The following is a 23,575-nucleotide window of genomic DNA, read 5'->3' on the forward strand; positions in this document are numbered from 1 at the left end:
TTTTTTTTTATCATTTGGGGGTAAACGTTTTAGGTTATGAATATGTAAATTAGTGACAAACTGTATATACCTCAGGGTATCTGTCAGCTTTCTCCATAAACATTACTTTGCATTTCCGATCCCTTCCATCCCGTCGTTCGTCTTAACGTCCGGGATAAAATTACAAAACCGGCACAAAGGTCCAATTATATTTCTCTTTGATTATATTGGATTTTCAGCCATGGAAGGAGCTCACGCTGAAGAGAATAATACGAAAGTTGTGATAATGTCAGATAAGTTTCTTTCTAACGAGGCTTTTGTCACAGCAGTAACGTGTCGGGAGCAGCAGGCAGCGTCGAAGCGCCGGGAAAAGTGATTTCTATAAGCAGAAAAAAAGCGCTCATCGCTAATATAAGCTCCCCTCAGCGTGTTCCATCAGAGCCGCGAGCCCACGGCTGCCTGCTCCAGCAATTAGCTTCAGAGGAATACCAAACCCGGAGCTGACATAATGCACAAAGCACTACATTACACCCCGAGATGGTGGGCTGACGTTCTTAAGAACAAATATTTTTTGTTGCGCTCCTTCATCGCCGCTCTGAATTCGACACATTGAAAAATCAACAAACAGACGTTGGAGACGGTGACAGATGAAATAATGGCGCCTGTTTTTTTGTTATTGTTGTTTTTTCGACTTTAACAAAATAACAAAAACAACAAAAAAAACTAAAGAAGCAAAAGTACGTGACTCACACAATGAAGTAGAGTTGGATTTGTCATTTAACTCATTGTAGGTTTGACTGCAGGAGAAGTAGGTAAACCCAGCGATAAGGGTTTGTGTACAATTGGCATGTAGTCGCGTGCAGATCTACCCTTATTGTTAGATCAGCGTCTCCTGAAAAGTGTGGTGTAAGATGAACAGCTATTTAAAAAAATATGATTTTGTGATACTTTGTCGGGAGATGTTTATATTACATGTGTCTCTATTCGGCCACCTAATGATTGTGATGTGCATGGCAGCCAGCTAGTATGTTGCGATATTATATTAAAGAGGTTTTTCAGCCTAAAGTGACTCTACATGACTGCAGACTTGTGAATCCTCAAAGCGGATGCTGTTCACTCCCAGGATTCTCCTGTGCCAGTGCCAGGAGCTGGCGGTCAGGTGACTGCAAATATTTTATTCCAGGCCACATTCCGACTAGACACGAACAATACAATTGTAGTGAGTAAGGCCGTGCACATCTAGTAGGCATGTGACGGCATGCATGCAAATCGAATACTTGCGGTCACATGACCGCCCTCTCTCTACACCGGTACAGGAGAATCCTGACAGCACGCAGTTTGAGGATTCACAAGTCCGCAGTCACATAGAGTCAGACTGAAGACTTGAACCCCAAGGCCAGACAACCCGTTTAAAGTGGCTTCCTGCAGGATAGGTGATGACCATCGTGGGGCGGTCCAAATGCTAGGACTCACTCAAAAATGGAAGATTGTGGATTTTTTATCCCCGTCGGGGCATTTTTAGCCATGTTACAAAATAGAGCGGCAGGTCAGATGCGGTCCCCAGTGGTTGGATTCCCACAGATCTATTAGTTATCACCTATTCCGTGGAGGCCTTAACCAAATTCAAGAAAAGGTAATGGTGGACTCATCTGTACTGCCCGATTATTAGATAAAATGTACCTGGATGGTATAACTTTTTTCTGAGGTGGCTACCTAAGAATGGAAAGGTACAGCACCCCAACAGAAGCCAAAAAGAAAGTAGCATGGGAAATTACGGAGCTTTTCCCGACATATATACTGGACATTAAACGCATATCTGAGATGTAGTGTGAACTATGGCTAACACATAGTGCCAATGGACGAGCTCCATGCTGCTACATCTGTAGGAACCCTTTTAGGACCCTATAATACCCATCGTTGCTGATTCATCAGGACTGGCGTAGCGCTCACGCTTCTCATATCTTTCCAGGTGAAGTGAGCCCATAGCAACCACTTTTTCTAATATGTTGTGAAGGGACACGAGTCCTTAGCAACCAGTTTTTCTCATATGTTACCAGGGAAAGGGAGTCCATAGCAACCAGTTTGTCTCATAATTTGAGAGGGAAAATTACTCCATACAAACCAGTTTTTCATATGTTTCCAGGGGTTGTGAGTTCATAGCATACAGCTTTTCCCATATTTTGCCAGGAGAAGCAAGTCCATAGCAACCAGTTTGTCGCATATGCTTCAACAGGAAGTGAGTCCATAGCAACCAGTTTGTCGCATATGCTTCAACAGGAAGTGAGTCCATAGCAACCAGTTTGGCGCATATGCTTCAACAGGAAGTGAGTCCATAGCAACCAGTTTGGCGCATATGCTTCAACAGGAAGTGAGTCCATAGCAACCAGTTTGTCGCATATGCTTCAACAGGAAGTGAGTCCATAGCAACCAGCTTGGCGCATATGCTTCAACAGGAAGTGAGTCCTTAGCAACCAGTTTGTCACATATGCTTCAACAGGAAGTGAGTCCATAGCAACTAGTTTTTATCCTACGTATGTTATGAGGGGAAACGAGTCTTTATCAACCAGTTTTTCTCATATGTTTCCAGAGGTTGTTTTGAGTCCATAGCAACCAGTTTTTCACATATTTTGCCAGGAGAAGCATGTCCTTAGCAACCAGTTTTTCTCATATGTTTCCAGGGAAAATGAGTCCATAGCAACCAATTTGTCTTGTATTTGTTAAAGAAAACGTATCCATAGCAACCAGTTTCTACCTTATTTGCCAAGATACAATAATCCTTTAAGACTTAAAGGGGTATTCCCATCTCCAAAATCCTATCCTAATATGTAGTAGGTGTACGAGTAATAATAATAATATTAGCCAATATCTTCAATTAGAAATGTAAAATAGTTCTTATCGTTTTCTATGTCGCTTACCCCATATGCAGGGCATTGCGGTAGCTTAGGTATCCACGGTTACAACAGTTAGTTAGCTGTTAGTGGCCGTAACCGTGGATACCTATGCTACTGCAATGCCCTGCATAGGAGGTAAGGGACAAAGAGAATCAGGAGAACTATGCTACAATTATAATTGGAGGTATTTGCTAATATTATTATTATTTCCACCTACTACATATTGAGATGGGATCTTGGAGATGGGAATACCCATTTAAATGCTACTGAAGTCTGTCTCATTCTCATTCTCTCCCTTGCTGTATAAATCAGATGTTTGTAGTAACACAAGTAGGTGAAGAACACTTTCTAATTACCATTTTCCATGTACCGTTTTAATGATGGAACATATAGTGTGTGATTATTTTGCTGCATGCTTTGTGATTTCCTTCTGCCCATTCCCCAGCGTACCAGATACTGTAAAAATCTGGAATTTTCCTTCTCTGATATTCGCTATTTTTATTCCCCATAAATCAGGAGACGCACGATTACACATCCCTCCTGTCTGTACAATGCACCCATGCTGGAAGATATTTTAGAGCACGGGGTGGGTGGATTCTCTTTATATTCTCTCCTTGGTCCTGAACGTCTCGGTACCTAGACTCCGAGTACAGTATCTGAAACACCCGGCAATTAGCATAACCGATGCTCTGCTGCACATGTGCTATCCCTGCCCCCATATCTGCACCTAATCGCGAGCGTCAGACATGACTGTCACATCTTATACTATAGGCATTATCACAGTATTGAAGTTTTCACCTACTACGACCTCCTGACATTGAATGGGTCCAAAGTCGCTGAAGGACATAAAGCTAGCTTTTGCCTAGAAGACACCAACTGTGGAAAAGGTATGTGCTGCAACATATGCCATAGCGCATCATATGGCTTATCCTCCACTAATCTACCAGATCCGAACTCAGACCACTGACCTAGAGGTTATTACTGCAGAGAGTTCAATGTAGAATCCCTTCACTTGCCGTAAATATGTTTTTTTTTTAACTTGGTGTAAATGCCGCTATTCTCCTGAATTCGACGTTGTTTTTCTTTTTCCCCTGCTCCGCTCCGTTCCTGAGATATGACGCCCTTTTCACTGTACTTAAATGTAGTCTTCATAGCAAGGGGGCACGATCTTCAAAAACACACCCACAAAAAAGAGGTGAGGATCACGCCTCCTTGGCTAACAAGACTAGATTTAAGACAGGGCCATATCTCAGGAATAGAGAAGCACAGGAACAAAAGAAAAACAGCGCCGGATTCAGGAGAACAGCAACATTTACACCAAGTGAAAAAAAATAGAGATTTATCGGAAGAGACAGATCCTTCTAAAAGAGCATATATGAACCAGCTTCAGTTAATGATCCAAATAACTCAACATAAAATGTTGAGTGACTTAGAAATTTCCCATATTATACAAGTACTAAGTTAATGTTTGTTAAAGTAAAGAGTTAAATTCAATACCCGTATTATACAGGACCTAAAATACAACGTTCGTTATAGTAAAGAGCAGAATTCACAATACTGTAGGCTTCAGAGCTGAACTCTGCCAGCATTTTGTTTCATGTAGGAAAAATCTCAGAAAAGATATTATGGTATAGCTGACATGAAACTTGTTGACGATTTCTAATTACAGAGAGCGGACCTCTCACCAAAGGTCATGGGTCGGTACAATGTTGACCTTACCATAGATCAAACCTGATACTTTTGCATGTTGGGACAACAAGTTAATCTCCTCTCCTTTAAAAAATTTAAAGGATGAGGAATAATCCCAGGAGAAAGCTATTTTTGTTTCAGTAAGACAGTGTCCCTATGTGTAATGTGAGGAAAGAACCCACTGGACATAAGCTTATCTTCATAGGTCTGGCAGCGGAAATTCACATTGATCAGTTGTGATCGCCAGGGAATCCTGTGGCTAGCCACACGTTTATTCTGCAGTGGCCACTGCAGGAGAACTGTGGTATTACAAGTGGCCAATTCACAGATTAGATGTTATTGGAAATGCCAGGCAGGTGTTGTTCTAATGGGTAGATACTGACAAGTTTGTTGGGTTAGATAACAAGTCTGTTTATTCTGTTTGTATTATTTTTGTTCTTCTTATCCACTGTCCTCTTCCTTTATATTAAAAAGTATAGAAAACTTGCAACCTAGCTCTTTCTCTAAAAATATGACTCTCTCAGCACTTTCACTTGTACTTTTTACTTTTTACATCACCTTTTAATATTTTGCAATGATAATTTTATGCATTGTCGCCTGTAAACTGGAATACGTCTCTTTCTCCTTTCTGCTTTTCATCTCTTCTGCTAATTGATACTACTTGTCTGTGTTGGGAATAGGAGAATGCTACGCTGCACGTTTAACGAATATAATGCTGCCCTTAATATACAGGAATACAGAAGAGGTATGAATGCGCCAACTTCGGGGAACAAGGGATAACCGTGGGCTGTTGGGATACCTATCGGCACGACATCGACTGCCAGTGGGTGGATATCACAGACGTTCGCCCTGGGGACTATATATTCCAGGTGAGAGGGTCTTGCATGTTTATGGCTTGAGGCATAGCCTAACACTGCATTATGGAGTTGGTTAGCAAGAAATATTCCAGTCCAACTGGTGCTTGGTTCCCCCCATTAGGTTACACTTATTGTCATTGACAAGTGAGGGGCAAACCTATCACATATAGTACTGATGGTCAGGTGTTAATACTTTTCAACCACCTAAAAAGGTACAAAAATAAACGTGTTCAGATTACACGTGATTCAGTTCGAAATGGACAGAATGATCCTAAACTAAATTTTAACATTTCAATTTATTTTTTTGCAGAAGAATTCACCCCCTTTGTTAGAAATATATTGCCCAAACTGTAGGGTTATATTTGAATAATTTAAAATACTCCCTAATTTTTAAAGGAACTGGGGTCATATTAGATCAATAGGTCATCAGTGGTACTGATGGGGGTCCAATACCTTGGACCACCTCAATCAGCTGTTACAAGCTCCAGTTAGAGACAGATGTAAACACATGGACATGCTCTGTGCAGCTCCATCCATTCCACGTGTAGTGGACACTTCAAGGTTCAGCAGAAAAGCTTCTATTCAACAGAACAGGTGCTGCTCTGCAGGACTTGGCAGAGGCTGCTACATCTCCATTTTTTGTGTTTACATCCATCCAGTGCTTGTAACAGTTGATACATGGGGGAAACAGGTGTCTGACCTCTATCTGTCTCTTGTTGATGACTAATTCTGTGGAAAGGTCCTCAATATATTATAACTAAACAACCACTTTAAGAGGATCTGTGAAATCTCCTGACATGAATTTTCTTTGCTAAATAAGTGTCTTCCCCATGAAATTCCAAATCTTTTCTTTACAATTCTGTTTTGTGCTGTTTCTCTATTGTTCCACCTGGACAGGAAAGGTGGGAATATATTGACAATGGGGCGTTACCAATTTGGGGGGTGGATGCTACAAAATATAACTCTGTCTAATCAACTCTTACAGAAAACAAAGATCAGAATTGTTATTTCTATGAGAGACATAACTAAAAAAAAAAAAACAATTCGAGAGGGCAGATAGATTCTCTTTAAAGGATATGAACAACTTTGGAGACTAGTTTTTAAATACATGCTCATTGGGATAAAAATACATTTTTTCAAGTTCTGCATTTGTTAAAAATTTTCCACCATTTGGCTTTTTACAGGCTTTTTGTCAACTTGTTCGAACAAGGGAATTTGTAAGATTATGATCACACTTGCATTTTAGGGTGTGCCTGGGTTTGGTTATGTGTCAGTTTTTGGAGTGAAAGAGAAAGTTCCACATGATGCATTCTTTTCTTTTGTTCTACAACGGAGGCATAACCGATCATATACAGACCCCATAATAATCAATGGGGACCCTCTGATTCTGATTGCATCAACCCTACAATGAATCAGTTTTTGACATAAAATCCATTTGTTCTAAAAAAAAAATAAAATAAAATGCCAATGGAATGTCAAAACACTTATGTGAATGTAATCTAACACCTTTGTCTTTTTCCAAACTTCTCAGTGTTGATTTTTTTGACCACATCAAAGATTAGATCAACTTTGATGTGGTCTGTGGTGAAAAATTAACTTAGAGGAGCTCAGAAAAGACTAATGAAATAGTTACAAACTCCCTGCCGGATCTAGCTCACTGATGGATTCTAAGTAAACTCATTCTGAAGCCAGGAAATATACACTGTAACACTCCGGCTGTAGAAGGAAAGCAATGAAGAATTCTTAATAAAGCCCAACTGCCGACAAAAAATAATCTGCATTAGTGACATCTTAAATATGGACAAAATGGCATCAATTTTTAGTGGGTTGAATACTTTCGCAAGCAGCTGTATAATCTTAGCATGCTCACTAGGTCCAATCTGAGATAGGATTGGTTGCTCCGCTTTGTTTCTATCCGTGGGGTTCATTATGCACATGTCTTTGCGATGAGAAGCGAAGCATAAAATTTGGATACTGTGAATGTGACAGATACTTTGTTTCATGTTCACGTCTGTTCTATTTAAAGTTACAGGCTGTTTGTAATATCCTAGAATGAGACGATTCCACTGACATCTCGCGGGTTACTTAATATGCAAAAATGTGCGTTGAGCCGCCTGTTTGTGTCAGTCATTCCCGTGACTGGTTCTCTACAGAATTTAGAATGTTTTGTTTGCTGATGAGCGATTTTAGGGGCTTCTGGCCAAGACAATGTAACTGTAGATCGGCTTTTCCCCAAATAGAAGGGTGCGAGCTGTAAACAATCGGTGGACGATGTGGTAAGGCCATCACGTCAGGGTGATCAGACACTTTGCCGGTAATATTCAATCAATGAACAAAACTGAACCTTTCCTAGTGGTGAGTTCTCCTTCAATGGAAGTCTTCAAACAGAGGCTGGACAGACAACTGACTGGGATGATTTAGCGAATCCTGCTTTGAGCAGGGGGTTGGACCAGATGGCCCAGGAGGTCACTTCCAACTCTACGATTCTATGATTCCTTACTGAAAATATCCCCAGATCTGTGGCACAAGCTTTGTAATAAACATGATACTCTATCGGGAGAGGTTTGCATTATATGTATCTGTATGTAGCCACCTAGTGGTTGTGCTGTGCATTACAGCCTGTCGGAGGTGAAGTTGGTCTCTAATCAAAATATTGTAACGATTTTGCTTCTTGAGACATTGATGTCTTTAACCAAATTCTAGATAAGGTAAAGGTGGACACAACTATAGTTAGGATTTAGGCCCCATTAGTGTATAACGATTGAGAAAGAATGAAGACTGATGGGCATACAGGAGACAAGTTGAGGTTTATTACAGCTACCTTCATTTCAAATGCAAACGTTCAATAATGCAACCCCTAAAGGGGTTGTCCAGGCTGCTGACATTTTATATGACTGCAAACATGTGAATTCTCACAGCCGGCACAGTGCTTGCCAGGTTAGGATTCTCCGGTGTCGGGATCGGGCGGTCATGTGACCACAAGTACTTGATTTGCATACCGGCGACATTCCAACTAGACATGTCCAGTCTCACTCAGTTCATTGTACTGAGCGAGGCCGCACATGTCTAGTCGGCATGTGACCGCATTTATTTGATCACGCTCCCTCCAGCTCCAAAAAGGTGACTGCAAACTTAAGCCACAAGGTTAATGTTTCCAGTTGGTTATTCAACTGATCACATGATGATCAGGAATTGAGAAATTGGGTATAGATGAGACCAAACATGGAACCCAGGACATCAGGACACACGAGGTCATCAGGACATCAGGGTACACGAGGTCATCAGGACATCAGGGTCACCAGCAGACATCAGACGGGAGTCGTTTGGTTCTGGACATCCAACACGACCTACAGGCACCACTGCAGTCATCCAGCTCCAGGCTCCAGGCAGCGGTCATCAGGTTCCAGACTGCGGTCGACAGGCTCCGGGCATAGGACCTAGGATTGCTGGGCCTGCATGGAGCTAGTGGGTCGCCCTCCCAGGGCCGTGAGGTACTCGGTACTGGGCCGGTGTCAGGGGAGTGTGTCACAACAGCGGGACCCGGTCCATGGCCCTGGGCGCCCAAATAATAGGGGAATGTAGTTTAAGTGGAATGGAATATTTCGTGACGCCACCTGTGGTGTTCGGCAAGGGAGGTGTTAAGCCGACGCTGCAGACAGATCCTCTGGGAAAGATGGTGTGGTGCAGCGAGGATGGTATAGCCCTCCACAGGCAGGGCTGTTGTCCCAGGGCAGAGTAGATGTGGGGACACTTAGGTGGTGTAGTGTCCGGCGCAGGGGATGTAGCAGTGTCAGGCAGACGGACGCAGGAAGGAATGGAGGACACCAGGGCATGTAGTTCCAAAGCTTTACTCACAGTCAGTAATGCCCGCTTCTGTGCCGTGTCCTCAGGGTCTGGGACTCGGTCAACCTCCAGGCAAGATGGAAAGCTCCCCTCCAACACTACGCCAACTTATGTGCCTTTCCTGAACGTCTCCTCTATAGCGCCTTTAGGTGTGAAGATCTCCAGTACCGTGGTACTCTGGAGTTCCTCCTGACAGATGTTCCCAAGAACTCTACTTGTACGGCAGACAGCTGTAGCCTGCTTCGGGGACTCCCTTCTCCTGAGTCCCGGCTCTCTATCCGATTGCTGTTGTGCCCCAAGTCTTAGATGGGAGTAATGCATTTACAGCCAACTACTCCACCGGTGTCTGCTGCAGAACCATAAGTGTCCATACAACCTCGGGGACCGGGCCCCGGCCTTGTGCTGAGAACCTATAGGCAGGGTTCCTCTTCTCACCCACGTTCTCTCTGTTCTCTCTACTCCTTCGTTCCGTACTTGTCTTTCTCTCTCTTATGGAAGCTTAGGTTTCAGTTCTACGTCTTTCTCCTTCTTTTCCTTTCCCGTGCCAGCTGGCTCAGATCACTGAGGCAGCTGCAGCACTCCTTCCTCCATCCCTTCTTCCAAGGATCCTCACTCCTGTCTGAGTGACTTCCTACCCGACTGACCTTCTGTCAGACTGACCTGTCATCCTACACTTTCCCACTCTTTCATGTATCTAAACTCCACCCACCTCCCAGCACATCCAGTGTTCCAAGCAGGGAACCACCAAAGGTGCTCTGCTACTCTTTAAGCACTGAGGCGCAATGTGGTTGTGCAGAACTACCCTGTTGTGTGTGGGGTGCGAGTGTTGGAGTGTGGAAAGGTGTTCCCAACTTACCTGGATGGTGGGGTACCACACCTTTGGAGAAGGTGCAGTACCTCTGTGGTGACCGAGCCTCAGGGGTGCCACATACCCCCCCGTTAAACACAGCACGTCCGCGGGCTACAAGATAAACAAAGTTGACAGTACAGGAACACAAAATTTTTGTAATGCTGCATAAACATTTCCTATACTAAACTTCCTAATATAGAAGGCATTGTTTCTGGAACGTTGCAAACAATTCTTAATTAACTATCTAAACTTCAAGTCAAAAGTGCAATTTTTCATACTTTACGTAATTCTAAGTGCTATTATCTGTGACTCACTATTACTTCAGTATTCTTCATCTTTCTTTCTCTAGTACACATTTCTTCTTCTCTTTCTAGTGCACATTTTCTGTTTTCTTTCAAGTGACAACTGTGACCTAGTTCACCATTTACATTTTCAACTCTTTATTAAAATCTTTCATCTCCGTATCAAAACATTTCTCATTCTATATAAAAGCCATTTCCTAGTTACTAATACTCTCATAAGATACATCATTATCAAAATACTTCACATTAAAACTTTCAACAATTATTCTTGTAAGTGCTGGACACCGCTCCCAGCCGGGATCTATTGCAGTGTCCTTTTAGGTAGACATCATCTTCGCAAAGTGTCCTTATGTAAAACCAAGAGAGGGCACCTAAAGAGGTGCAACTATTTACAATAACAGTTTTGGATCATACAGCGTTCATGATCTCCACAGTTCCAAATGTACTGTAGAAACGCTGCCAATCAAAACAGGGCAACTCTGGAAAACCAAAAACTAAACCATGATATGGAAACAAAAAGGCACAACAGTGCTAAATACCCTCCTGGGTTACAAGAGTTACAACTTATTGTAGTGTTGGTCCCTTCCTGGGGTTCTGGAAGCCGATTGGCAACTGCTACCAGATGTCATATCTTCATCTTGATTCTGGTTTCTGGCTATAGGGCACTGAAGATGTGGCAAAGGGAACCCGTGATGCATCTCAATGCCCATCAACTGCTCCTCCTCAATAGGTGATTCCTCTGCTCTGGTACGAGGCCTAGCACCTAGGGACTCCGCAGCTTGTCGGTGCTGATAAGCAACTATACGAGGGTTCGGCCGCCAAGGGATCCCGAGGTCGCTATCCCAAAGCGACTGAGACTCATCTATTCCCCGAAGATGTCGAATCGTGCGCACCTCTTCCAGCCGTACCCTTCTCAGTAGGGATCTCTTCCACCGCCCTATCTCTGACTGACTAGCGCCCCCAGCGGACTCTTCCAACTGCCCCATTTCGAGTTGTCGCAAACCCGCCTCAGACAACGTGAATTCGGAGGTCAACCCATTAGGAGGGCCGGGATATATACCTGGTGCCTCCTGGCGGTGTGGCCTCCGCTCCGGTGCAGGCATGGTGGCAACGGGCGTTGCCCGGTGAGACACCGGGAACGGCGGTGGAGCCAGTGGCAGCACCGGCTCCGCAGGGGTCGCTGGCGGGACCTGCGCAGCCGCGTCAGGTCCGGGCATGGGCTTCTCTTCCTCCCTCTGCTCCCTGGGCCGTGTACAACTCCTCCGATAGTAGCGGCAGAGAGGGAACAGGGCATGCTGCCAGCGACATGGCAGCGGTCGCAGGGTCCACTGGGTCTGCCGGAAAGGGGTCCGGTGCAGCAGCGGCTGGTACCGGTGTCGCAGGTACCGCAGGTGTAGGCCCCTCCTGGGCGCGCTGCAGATTCAGTGTCCATAATGCTTCCTGCCTCAGTTGCAGGCGGTGCGTCAGCTGGGCAATGTCATCTTCTAGCTGCTGGCGGCTCATCTCAGAGACGGGGTCGGAGCCTTCAGCTATGGTGCCAGGGCGATCCAACTCAACCTCCGCGCGTTCTACAGGCCTCCTTCCCTCTCTCTCCAAAATGGCATTCTGGCGTTCTTCTCCCTGCCCTGGCCCCTTTCCTGCCACTGGCTTCTCCTGCCCCTCCTTCCGGGGGTGGCGTCTTCTTCCAGCGCCTCCATACCAAGCCAGTATACGAACCCCTCGGGGGGTGAGCCATGTTGCTGTCACATAGTAATTCAGGCAGGGGAGGCCCAAGACTCTTTGTGGTCTTTTCCTAGGACCTCCTATCTCTTCACGCCCTTCTTCTCCGCACCAGCGGCCATTTTTAATGTTCATGTCACAGTCTACTAAATTGGGTCTTCTGCACATTTTCAAAAGTTCAAAGTCCAACAAATCTCAGGCACACAGAACCCGATGGCATCGGGTCTCGTCATCCTGTTCGTGACGCCAAGTTGGGTCGCCCTCCCAGGGCGGTGTGGTACTCGGTACCGGGCCGGTGTCAGGGGAGTGTGTCACAGCAGCGGTGACCCGGTCCATGGCCCTGGGCGCCCAATTAATGGGGGGAATGTAGTTTAAGTGGAATGGAATAGTTTGTGACGCCACATGTGGTGTTCGGCAAGGGAGGTGTTAAGCCGACGCAGCAGACAGATCCTCTGGGACAGATGGTGTGGTGCAGCGAGGATGGTATAGCCCTCCACAGGCAGGGCTGTTGTCCCAGGGCAGTGTAGATGTGGGGACACTTAGGTGGTGTAGTGTCCGGCGCAGGGGATGTAGCAGTGTCAGGCAGACGGACGCAGGAAGGAATGGAGGACACCAGGGCATGTAGTTCCAAAGCTTTACTCACAGTCAGTAATGCCCGCTTCTGTGCCGTGTCCTCCGGGTCTGGGACTCTGTCAACCTCCAGGCAAGATGGAAAGCTCCCCTCCAACACTCCGCCAACTTATGTGCCTTTCCTGAACGTCTCCTCTATAGCGCCTTTAGGTGTGAAGATCTCCAGTACCGTGGTACTCTGGAGTTCCTCCTGACAGATGTTCCCAAGAACTCTACTTGTACGGCAGACAGCTGTAGCCTGCTTCGGGGACTCCCTTCTCCTGAGTCCCGGCTCTCTATCCGATTGCTGTTGTGCCCCAAGTCTTAGATGGGAGTAATGCATTTACAGCCAACTACTCCACCGGTGTCTGCTGAAGAACCATAAGTGTCCATACAACCTCGGGGACCGGGCCCCGGCCTTGCGCTAAGAACCTATAGGCAGGGTTCCTCTTCTCACCCACGTCCTCTCTGTTCTCTCTACTCCTTCGTTCCGTACTTGTCTTTCTCTCTCTTATGGAAGCTTAGGTTTCAGTTCTACGTCTTTCTCCTTCTTTTCCTTTCCCGTGCCAGCTGGCTCAGATCACTGAGGCAGCTGCAGCACTCCTTCCTCCATCCCTTCTTCCAGGGATCCTCACTCCTGTCTGAGTGACTTCCTACCCGACTGACCTTCTGTCAGACTGACCTGTCATCCTACACTTTCAAACTCTTTTATGTATCTAAACTCCACCCACCTCCCAGCACATCCAATGTTCCAAGCAGGGAACCACCAAAGGTGCTCTGCTACTCTCTAAGCACTGAGCCGCAATGTGGTTGTGCAGAACTACCCTGTTGTGTGTGGGGTGCTAGTGTTGGAGTGTGGAAAGGGGTTCCCACCTTACCTGGATGGTGGGGTACTACACCTTTGGAGAAGGTGCAGTACCTCTGTGGCGACCAAGCCTCAGGGGCGCCACACTAGCACCGCATGGTAGTCAGAGCACAGGATAGTAGATGCTCAGCAAGAACACCGGTTACAAGAGTCTCAGAGTCACTGGGTGCGGGGCTCCTAACACAGAGGGATTCCAGGAACATAACACAGCAGACAGTTTAGACATAGTCAGGTACGGGATAGGTATAGGATCAAGGATTCAAGCCTGGAAACACCGCCTATAGGCCAGGGCGAATTTAGACAGGGTCAGGTGCAGAAACAGATCCAGGATTCAGGAAACATGACACAACATAGACAGGCCTGGATATGCAGTCTCCAGGAAGGGCGGTCTGGATATTTCTGCCCCCAAGGCAGGCGGAGAAACAAGACACAATTCAGATAGGGTCAGGTGCAGAAACAGATCCAGGATCAGGGATTCAGGAAACAAGACACAACATGGACGGGCCTGGATATGCAGCCTCCAGGAAGGGCGGTCTGGGTTTTTCTGCCCCAGAGCAGGTGGACAAACAAAACACAATTCAGACAGGGACGAGGAGCAACAGCTCCCCCAGAACTCATCACAATCAGAGTAGGAACTGAACACAAACTCACATGGCTAGGTTCAGGAACTCAATACGAAGCTCTGGCCCTGCCCATAGGGCAGGGTAAGTTTATAAAGGGGCTGCCCCTCAGCAATTGGCTGGGGACAGCATTTCAAGTACACACACTAACCGTGATAAAAGCAGGGAAGGTGTGGCTGCGCACGCCCTAAGCACACACAGAAACCATTGCAGCATATCAGTGCAGGAACTGCAGCTTAGAGCACCTGGCATTGTCTGCAAGCCTAGACACACGTGGAAAGTCATGCACAGGCTGCAAATGACCTCACAACCCGCGGACAGCTTCCACAGCGGCGATCAAGGACTGCACATGCGAATGGTCAAGCAGCAGAGCAAAGACCTAACAACACATGTGCAGCTACGCAGCAGAGCAGGGAACTGAGCAGGCTCCATACAGGTAAAAGCCAGCAGTATCCCAGCTCAATTAGGGGGAAAGGAGTAAGGGGTTAAAGCAAAAAACATGCATTGTCACGCCGACAACCAAATACAAACAGAACGGCGTGACATGTGTCTTCCACCTTGTCTCACCCGATCTTCTTGCTACTTCTTTTCTCTGATACCATTGAATGCTCCCTAATCACCACTCATTCTGCTTATTCCCCCTTTTATATGCCAGCATCGTTCTCGTTACTGTTGTTCCTTGAGATGCTCCTCAATTGAGGCAACATATCCAGAAATCATCCGTTGCACTATCATGTGTATTCTTCTTAGCCCTGATACCTTATTTATAATATCTCGGCCCCATTATTCATCCTTCTACTTTCTTTACTTACACTTTATCAATTTTGCATTGGCTGTCATAAATTGCTCAATCACGCCCTGGTCCGCCGTCACATACATACAATGTCCCCTTTGCAGCGTACCTTCTTTAACACCTTTTGAACCATCAGGGACCCCTCTTATCTCCTGTGAGTTCACTCCTGTCGGTTTCACACAAAGAGAGACAGAGTCCAATTTCAACTTGTAGCAAACAATTTTACTTGACTCCATTCGCAGTACGTCCAGCTCAGTTACAGCAACATCACGTGGAACATCACAGTACACATCCTTGTCTATTCCTGTGCTTTTCCCCACATCTTCTAGAATGCTCCCGGGTCATACCGCAGCGTTCCTTCTGTCCAGCTTTACTACTTTCAGGAGTTCCCCTATCCGTTTTGCCCCAAACATAAGGGCATCTGCCCACATAGTCAGCTGCCACATCTTGGTGCTGCCCTGCATTCCTCTGCGGCTGTGTCCTTCAGTTCCCAAACACTGGACAACTGGGCTCCTAACTTGAAATGTTACGTGGTCTACTGTGTTGCCTAGGCTCTAAGCCCTACAGGACTGTCTGGGTTCCCTGGCCCTACTGACTAAAATGCCGGGAACTCGCTGGCTTACCCACAGTTGGCCCCTCCTAAGTTAACTGTTGCCTATCCTATTCTAAGTTTGCTAAAATGCCCCCTATGGTGGGCTAACTAGATTACTACGCTATCCCTGAACAATAATATACATATAGCAACATAAAGTACATAACATTATTTACAAAGTAAGACATTCAGAACAGGGATGTGTTTAGGGCATTAGACCATTTCTGTGACCCCTTACATATACACACCACATAATGCTGGATACACTACCATTCTGTTTAACCAGGATACTAGTTGTATTCCACATTTTTCTATTTCTCATGTACATTATTTGTGATTGCACATGGAGGGACTGTCCTGATTTGCCCAACCTCTGGGATTATTATCTGATTTGCTACTACATTATTTATGATCAACTATGACTTTTCAGTAAATATGTTAATAAATATATCATCACCATTTTGTATGTTTTGTGTCACGATCCCAGTGCAGGTTTTTGAGCTGCACGTCAGGGGTTAATGTCTGGAGCTCAGTGCAGGTTTTGACCTGCACACCTGGGGTAAATGATTGTGGCCTCTTTCTGGTTCTGGGAGAGCTTCTTAAACCCCTGGGAAGCTCCAATCCCTGCCAGTTATACTTTTGCCTTTGGCCGAGTGTGCTGACCTCTGTGTGCCTGTTTGTTGTTATAGCTTGTTTATATGGTTCTGACCCGGGTTCTGTTTCCCGTTGTGAGTTTGCCTGTTGATTCTGTACTGCGCTATCCTCTCTGTGTATGACTCATTGCCTGTGATCTGACTGCTCTCTGCTCGCCCCTCTTGTACCTTGCAGCTATCTCTGTGTGTGACTCATTGGCTACGTCGTGACTATTCTCCCTGTCTATGCCCCTTGGTAACTTTGTCTCGCAGTTACCCTGCTAGGAATTGTCTTGCAGCTCCTAGCTCTCTGGAGTTTAGGCCACGCCCCTAGCAGTCACGTGCTTCAGGTCCTGCGGCTCTGAAGTACGCACCTACTCGGCTGCTGCCCGCTCCACTGGTATCTTTGAGCACAGTTCGCTTTACTCAGGACGTGCACTGGCTCAGTGAGCAAGTTCAGTGCGGTGTTTCTGACATTTTGCACATAGTGTCTTGTGTTTTTTTTTTTTCATTTTACCTGGGAAAGGGTGGAAACATGGTCACATGCATGTATTCTTGGTCATGCCCAGGGGCGGAAATATCATTGCAGCCGCACAGGGTTCCTGGAGTTAAGGGGGCCAATACCACCTCCAAAGTAATGACTGCGTTGCACCTGACTTGCGAATTGGAAGAGGTTCCGGGGATGCCGGTTCACCAGGATCCCATTGGTTGGCCGTGGACTACTGACGTGGCTGCCGGAATAGGCTCCTGCAATATATCATAGAGAGTCTGACATCCTCAGAATTTTCTTGGCATGTGAAGCTGGATATACTTGCACGTTGCACATACACCAGGGGTCAGAATGTCCTAGCATCCCTCACTTTCTTGGCGCATGCTCAGTGAGCAGAATTATACACTTGGCTTTAGTGGGCATGACCAAGAAGTGGGATTTGAGGAGGTCATGAGAACGTGGGTGCCCTTGCCTGTGCTTCAACCGCATGAGTCGGATTGTAGTCGCAGAGTTCCATCCTGGCGCATGCGCAGTGTGCCAATGAACTTCAGCTTGACTTTACTGTTCATGCCCCGCAAATAGGTTTTCAGAAGATATTCTGGTCATGTTGGACCCTCCTTGACTGGTCAATCACGCCATAATGGGTGTGATTACAAGCCAGACATTGTGACTAGTCAAAGGAATGACCCGCCCAAAGGACTGGTTGCAGATTATTAGTCTAGCGCATGCTCCAAAATGTGTTTTTTTTTTTTGTGTGTCTCCTTTAGAAAGTTTATATATATGTCCATAAAAGTGAGGAGTTACGTGGTGGTGGCAGTTAAGTTGGCACACAGAGGGTACATCATGGGCCATTATGGGCCCTACACTATGAATCTATGACTTAGCTCTGTACAAACTAGTCCAAAAAATCCACCCAAAGACGACAAAGCGAGCTGCGGGTGCAACAATAACATACGAAAAGATGCGAGAAGAAAACGAGAAACGTGTCCAAATCCATTGTGAAAACCCCTGAGATGACAGTAAATCACGAGTCCAGAATTTTTTATGTTAGTTTGCAAGTTAGATGAAATAAATATGACCCAGAGCTTCTCCCCGGCCTGGTCTCCTGCACCGCATTACTCTTCATAAATCTATAGTCATTACCCACAATGTCACCGGGGTAAAGATACAATTCATGGCGCAGCTGCTTGATATATAACGGGCCCATTAACGGAATACTGTATGTGCTGACCTTGGGTCTAAGGTTTACAGCCATATTAGCTTGTTCCATGCATCTAGCAGATTGGCTGAATGGGATTCCTATCCAGTCTATTAGATTGCAGAATTTTATTTCTTACGTTGTAAAATGAATAATATAAAGACGCGGCCGCTTCTTCCTCATTATTTATAGGTCGTATTGAACCCAAAATTTGAAGTAGCAGAATCGGATTTCAGAAACAACATGATGAGATGTCGGTGCAAGTACGACGGCCATCGTATTTGGATGCATGGTTGTCACACAGGTAAAGATGATTTTTAACGTTTATTAGTTGTATTCCCATCCCCCTTCCCCCATACACATGCACGCTCAGTTCAGCCAAGCATGCATTTGTTTAAAATGATGAAATTGGATTAAGTTGCTATCAGATACCTCTTGTGGTGGCTTATCCTTTTTTGAAGGATTGGGCATGTTGAATTTCAACATGTCCAATCTTTTTTTTTTTTTTTTTTTTACCTCGATTGAATGTCACTGACACATTAGAAGGTTTACTTTGTGTATGACCTTAGCTTTCCCTTGAAGGATTTGGCATGTTGAAGTTCATCATGTCCGATCCTTTTGTCCTCAGTTTGTAAAGTCATCTAAAATCTGACACATATTAGGTGATTTATTTCGTGGTGTGTGTTCTTAGCTTATCCTTCATGAAGGATTGGGCATATTAAATTTCAACATGCCCAATCTTTTTTTTTCATCGATTGGATGACATCTGAAAAACTGACAGTTATTAAGTGGTCTACTTCATGTATGAACGTAAGTATTCCTTCATGAAGGATTGGACATGTGGAAGTTGAACATACCCAATCCTTTTTTTTTTCCTTTATTTAAATTCCATCCCAACAACTTTCACATATTAGGTTGTTTTACTTTGTGTATGAACTTAGCTTAACCTTCATGAAGGATTGGACATGTTGAAGTTCCACATGCCCAATCCTTGTTTCCTCAGTCTGAATGTCATCTGAAAAACTGATACATATTAGGTGGTCTACTCTGTGTATGAACTTAGAGTATCCTTCATGAAGTTCAAGATACCCAATCCTTTCTTCCTTGTTTTGTATGTCATACAAACAATTCACGTGGTCTACTTTGTGTATGATCTTAGATTATCATACCTGAAGGATTGGGCATGTTGAAGTTCATGATGCCCAGTTCCTTTTTTTTTTCCTCGATTTGACTGTCAGTTGAAAAACTAACACATATTAGGTCATCTACTTTGCGTATGATTTTAGCTTAACCATATTGAAGGACTGGGCATGCTGAAATTCAACATGAAGTCTGCTTCTATGGCATTCTTTCTTAGACATATTAGGTGGTCGTCCAGTCCTACAGAAATTGCCGGGTTGACTTTAGTTTAATCTGTATGGCCACTAGAGTTGAGCGATACCGTCCGATACTTCAAAGTATCGTATCGGATGGTATCGGCCGATCTTTAAAAAAAAGTATCGGTATCGCCGATTCCGATACCGGAAGTCCCATTCAAGTCTATGGGACTTCCGGTATCGGAATAAGAAAAACCCTTTCCTGCCCTTGTACAGCCTCTCTGGGGTCTGTACGGGCCTTTCGGGGGGCTGTGCCGGCCTGCCAGGGGGTCTGTGCAGGCTCCGGTGGTCTGTGCCGGCCTGCCGGTGGTCTGTGCAGGCTCCGGGGGGCTGTGCCGGCCTGCCGGGGGGCTGTGCCGGCCTGCCGGGGGGCTGTGCCGGCCTGCCGGGGGGCTGTGCCGGCTCCGGGGGGCTGTGCCGGCCTGCCGGGGGGCTGTGCCGGCCTGCCGGGGGGCTGTGCAGGCTCCGGGGGGCTGTGCCGGCCTGCCGGGGGGCTGTGCCGGCCTGCCGGTGGTCTGTGCAGGCTCCGGGGGTCTGTGCAGGCATCGTCCGATGGGACTACAAGTCCCATCGGGCGATGCCTGCTACCATGACAGTGATTGACACATTAGCCAATGATGGGACAGTAGTAGTCCCATCATCCGGCTAATGTGTTAAATGTAAAAAAAAAAAAAAAAAAAATTACATGCTACATACATACAACATGCATACTACATACATGCTACATTCATACTACATACTACATACATGCTACATTCATACTACATAAATACTACATGCAACATACATACTACATATATACTACATGCATGCTACATACATACTGCATGCTACATACATACCACATATATACTACATATATACTACATGCATGCTACATGCATGCTACATGCTACATACATAACACATATATACTACATGCATGCTACATACATACTACATGCTACATACTACATATATACTACATGCATGCTACATACTACATGCTACATACATACTACATATATACTACATGCATGCTACATACTACATGCTACATACATACTACATACATACTACATGCTACATACATACCACATATATACTACATACATACAATACATTCATACAATACATACATAGACATACAGTACATATAACATAGAGTAACATACTTACCAATACTTGTCACATTGTTCCCCGAAGCCATTGTCTTTTCCGGGATAAATATTAACATAACAAACCACAAAAATACTCACCCACGATCCGAAGCAGTCCACGAGTGTGTCCCACGACGATCTTGGGTAGAGAACTGCAGCATCAGCTGTTGCTGCCGTTCTCTACGGGCTGCAGGAATCCAATGACGGAAGGTAGGTATCCTTCCGCACTGTATTCCTCCGCCACTTTAAAAAAAAAAAGTCCCTAGTCTCACTTTATGCCATTGCTGCGTGGGAAATTCCCAGTATGTATGTAGCATGCATGTAGTATGTATGTAGTATTTTTTTTTTTTTTTTTTTAACATTTAACACATTAGCCGGATGATGGGACTACTACTGTCACATCATTGGCTAATGTGTCAATCACTGTCATGGTAGCAGGCATCGCCCGATGGGACTTGTAGTCCCATCGGACGATGCTTGCACAGACCCCCGGACATCAGCACAGCCCCCCGGCAGGCCGGCACAGCCCCCCGGCAGGCCGGTACAGACCCCCACAGGGTGCACAGACCACCGGCAGGCCGGTACAGACCCCGGGCAGTCCACACAGCCCCCCGGCAGGCCGGCACAGCCCCCCGGCAGGCCGGCAGAGACCCCCGGAAGGCCCGAAATGACGGCGCATCATGATGCGCACACACCGCGCATCATGATGACGTCAGGCCGTCAATCAACTGAACTTCCGATTCCGATGCCGAATTCCGATATTGAAAAAATATCGGAAGTCGGTATCGGAATTCCGATACAGCAAGTATCGGCCGATACCCGATACTTGCGGTATCGGAATGCTCAACACTAATGGCCACTTTTATATGGAAGGGAGCAAAACTGTAATCATAAAAAATAGGCCCCTTTCAGCAGCTGCTTGACACCAATACTCTCCCAGTTACCTGTAGTCCACATTCCTACTACCCCATCTTGTTTTACGGGTAAAATTTGTGCGCACATCTCTGTCAAGGTTATCACCACCTGTTAAAATGAGGTTCTCACCACCCATTTTAATCTTTTTTTTCTTCCTATTAAATCTGCCATACGGTTCCAGAGATATGGGACCTTGTTATTTGGTGCTACTTTTTATGGTCTTTACCAAAGATGGCTTTCCTCACAGAGGTAATTACGCAGAGCACCATAAAGACACGCCCCAGAGGATCCTATAAGCCACACCCTATTGCTAAAGACCAATGAAAATTAGAAGTAAATAAAAAGCCCCATATCTCTGGAACCGTATGATGGATTAAAAAGGAAAAAAAAAACACGGAATACTCAGGGGAACATCAAGAATGAAGTAAGAACAGATACTGGACATTTTTGACCTGGTGATAGGTCTTCTTCAACGATCTGGCTTCATGAAAATACCAGATTCTTAAATGCCACATTCTTAAAACGCATCATTGTTCTCTTTTTTTGTCTCTCATAAGGTGATGCATACAGCACAGACCTGGAAGAAGAATTTGAGAGCCAGCAAAGACTTACAAACAACCTCGTGTAGAGGCATCTGGTGTTCAAAATTGTCAAAATTGATAATCACATTTGATATAGGACATTGGACCCCAAACTTGCCCATCTAAAATACAGCGGGCATGTCATGTGCCTCTACTTCATATAAGGTCCCTAAGAATTCATCTTGTGACAAACAACAAAAAGGCCAACGGAACTTGGGACTGGGAAGATGACAATCAACTATTGGAAATTTTTAGAAATTCGTTGGAAAAATTTACCATTGAACCTGAAGGAAGACAAGTTTTTGGCAAGCAATCCATTGCACAATTATTTTAAGAATGTGTCAGCCGAATGTCAGTTACCTTCCTCTACAGGACAGATCATGTGATAACTAAATTATACCCAAACTAGAAAATTTGGGTAAATTAAGACTGGAATTTTTTTTTTAATCATTTCTTTTTTTAAAATGTTATCTACATGGAAAATTATGAAATATTGAAAATAACTTGTCTTCCTGCAAAAAAAATTAGACGTGGCTTCCAAACGGCTGCCTGCATGGATATCAGAACTGGAGTACAGATGATGGCAGTGATGGTTCAGGTCAGCCCGTGTCTCACTAACACTGAGAATAAACTGCTGCAGGAGATTCCACTGATCCGCACAACACTCAGGATGAGATAAGTGCACCGCTGACCCCTTTCATCTTTCACTGCCATCATCTGTACACCACAGGAGTATGTACTGATATCAATACAGCTGAGGGCGGCAAATAAACTGGGGTTTGGAAACCACTTGTATAATTTTTTTTTTTTTTTTTTTACAGGAGTAAAGACAAATCTCCTAATAAAGTGATTTGCAAAACTTTAATAACTTTATATGCAGGACAAAATTATTAACAAATGACTGGGAATTTACTTACTCTTTAACTACCCCACAAGTATAGTATTTATAGTATTTATATACATTTTCAGTCTTCCAGCCGGATCTATTGCTGTCTTACAGGGAGGAGAAGAGAGCAACATTTTGTGCTGATCGGAGTTTCTATTAAAGGTGCAGTCCGCATTTGTTATAAAACCTGTAGACAAGTAATGAAAACTTCATCAGAGCTACCGAATAAAACCTGCAGATGAAGACTATTACATAGACTTTTTCACAAAGAATGAAAAATGTTTTTAGAAAAAGAAAATCACTAAAGAATAAAAACATTGTACAAAAAGCTATCATGGTCATGCTTTTTTTTAAAAAAAAAATGACAATTACATTTTTGCTTTTGTATTTGTAAGACCTAAATGCATTGAAGGAGCAGTTTATTTAGGAGTCAACACACTGTTAAAATGACAGTGATTTCTACAAGTGAGGGGATCATTAAAATTGCATTTTTTCTTGATATATATATATATATATATATATATATATATATATATATATATATAAGGAAAAAAATAAAAAGGAAAAACAGGAAAAAAAGGAAAAAAAGAATTTCCTTTGTGAGCATTGGAACAACACAAAAAAACACAGAGGAGAAAAAGGCATATTGGACATAATTTCACACAAAACCCCAAAAATGATCTCGATAAAATTGTTGGCACCCTCAACTTAATATTTGGTTGCACACCCTGTGGAATACCTAACTACAA

The 23,575-nt window shown here is 44.7% G+C and overlaps 1 protein-coding gene across 1 annotated transcript in view; it reads left to right on the forward strand.

Moving 5' to 3' along the window:
* LOXL4 (lysyl oxidase like 4) overlaps positions 1-23,135 on the forward strand; it is a 214,332-nt gene extending 191,197 nt beyond the window's left edge. The window contains exons 11-14 of the mRNA XM_073552740.1: positions 3,642-3,757; positions 5,292-5,428; positions 18,122-18,233; positions 21,917-23,135. Of these exons, the coding sequence (XP_073408841.1) occupies positions 3,642-3,757; positions 5,292-5,428; positions 18,122-18,233; positions 21,917-21,987 (436 nt within the window). The 3' untranslated portion in view covers positions 21,988-23,135. The remainder of the gene's footprint in view (positions 1-3,641; positions 3,758-5,291; positions 5,429-18,121; positions 18,234-21,916) is intronic.
* Positions 23,136-23,575: the final 440 nt, after the last annotated feature.

This window comes from Dendrobates tinctorius, unplaced genomic scaffold, assembly GCF_039654945.1.
Source record: "Dendrobates tinctorius isolate UK_male_01 unplaced genomic scaffold, ASM3965494v1 ptg000196l, whole genome shotgun sequence".
In the NCBI taxonomy this organism is placed as follows: Eukaryota; Metazoa; Chordata; class Amphibia; order Anura; family Dendrobatidae; genus Dendrobates; species Dendrobates tinctorius.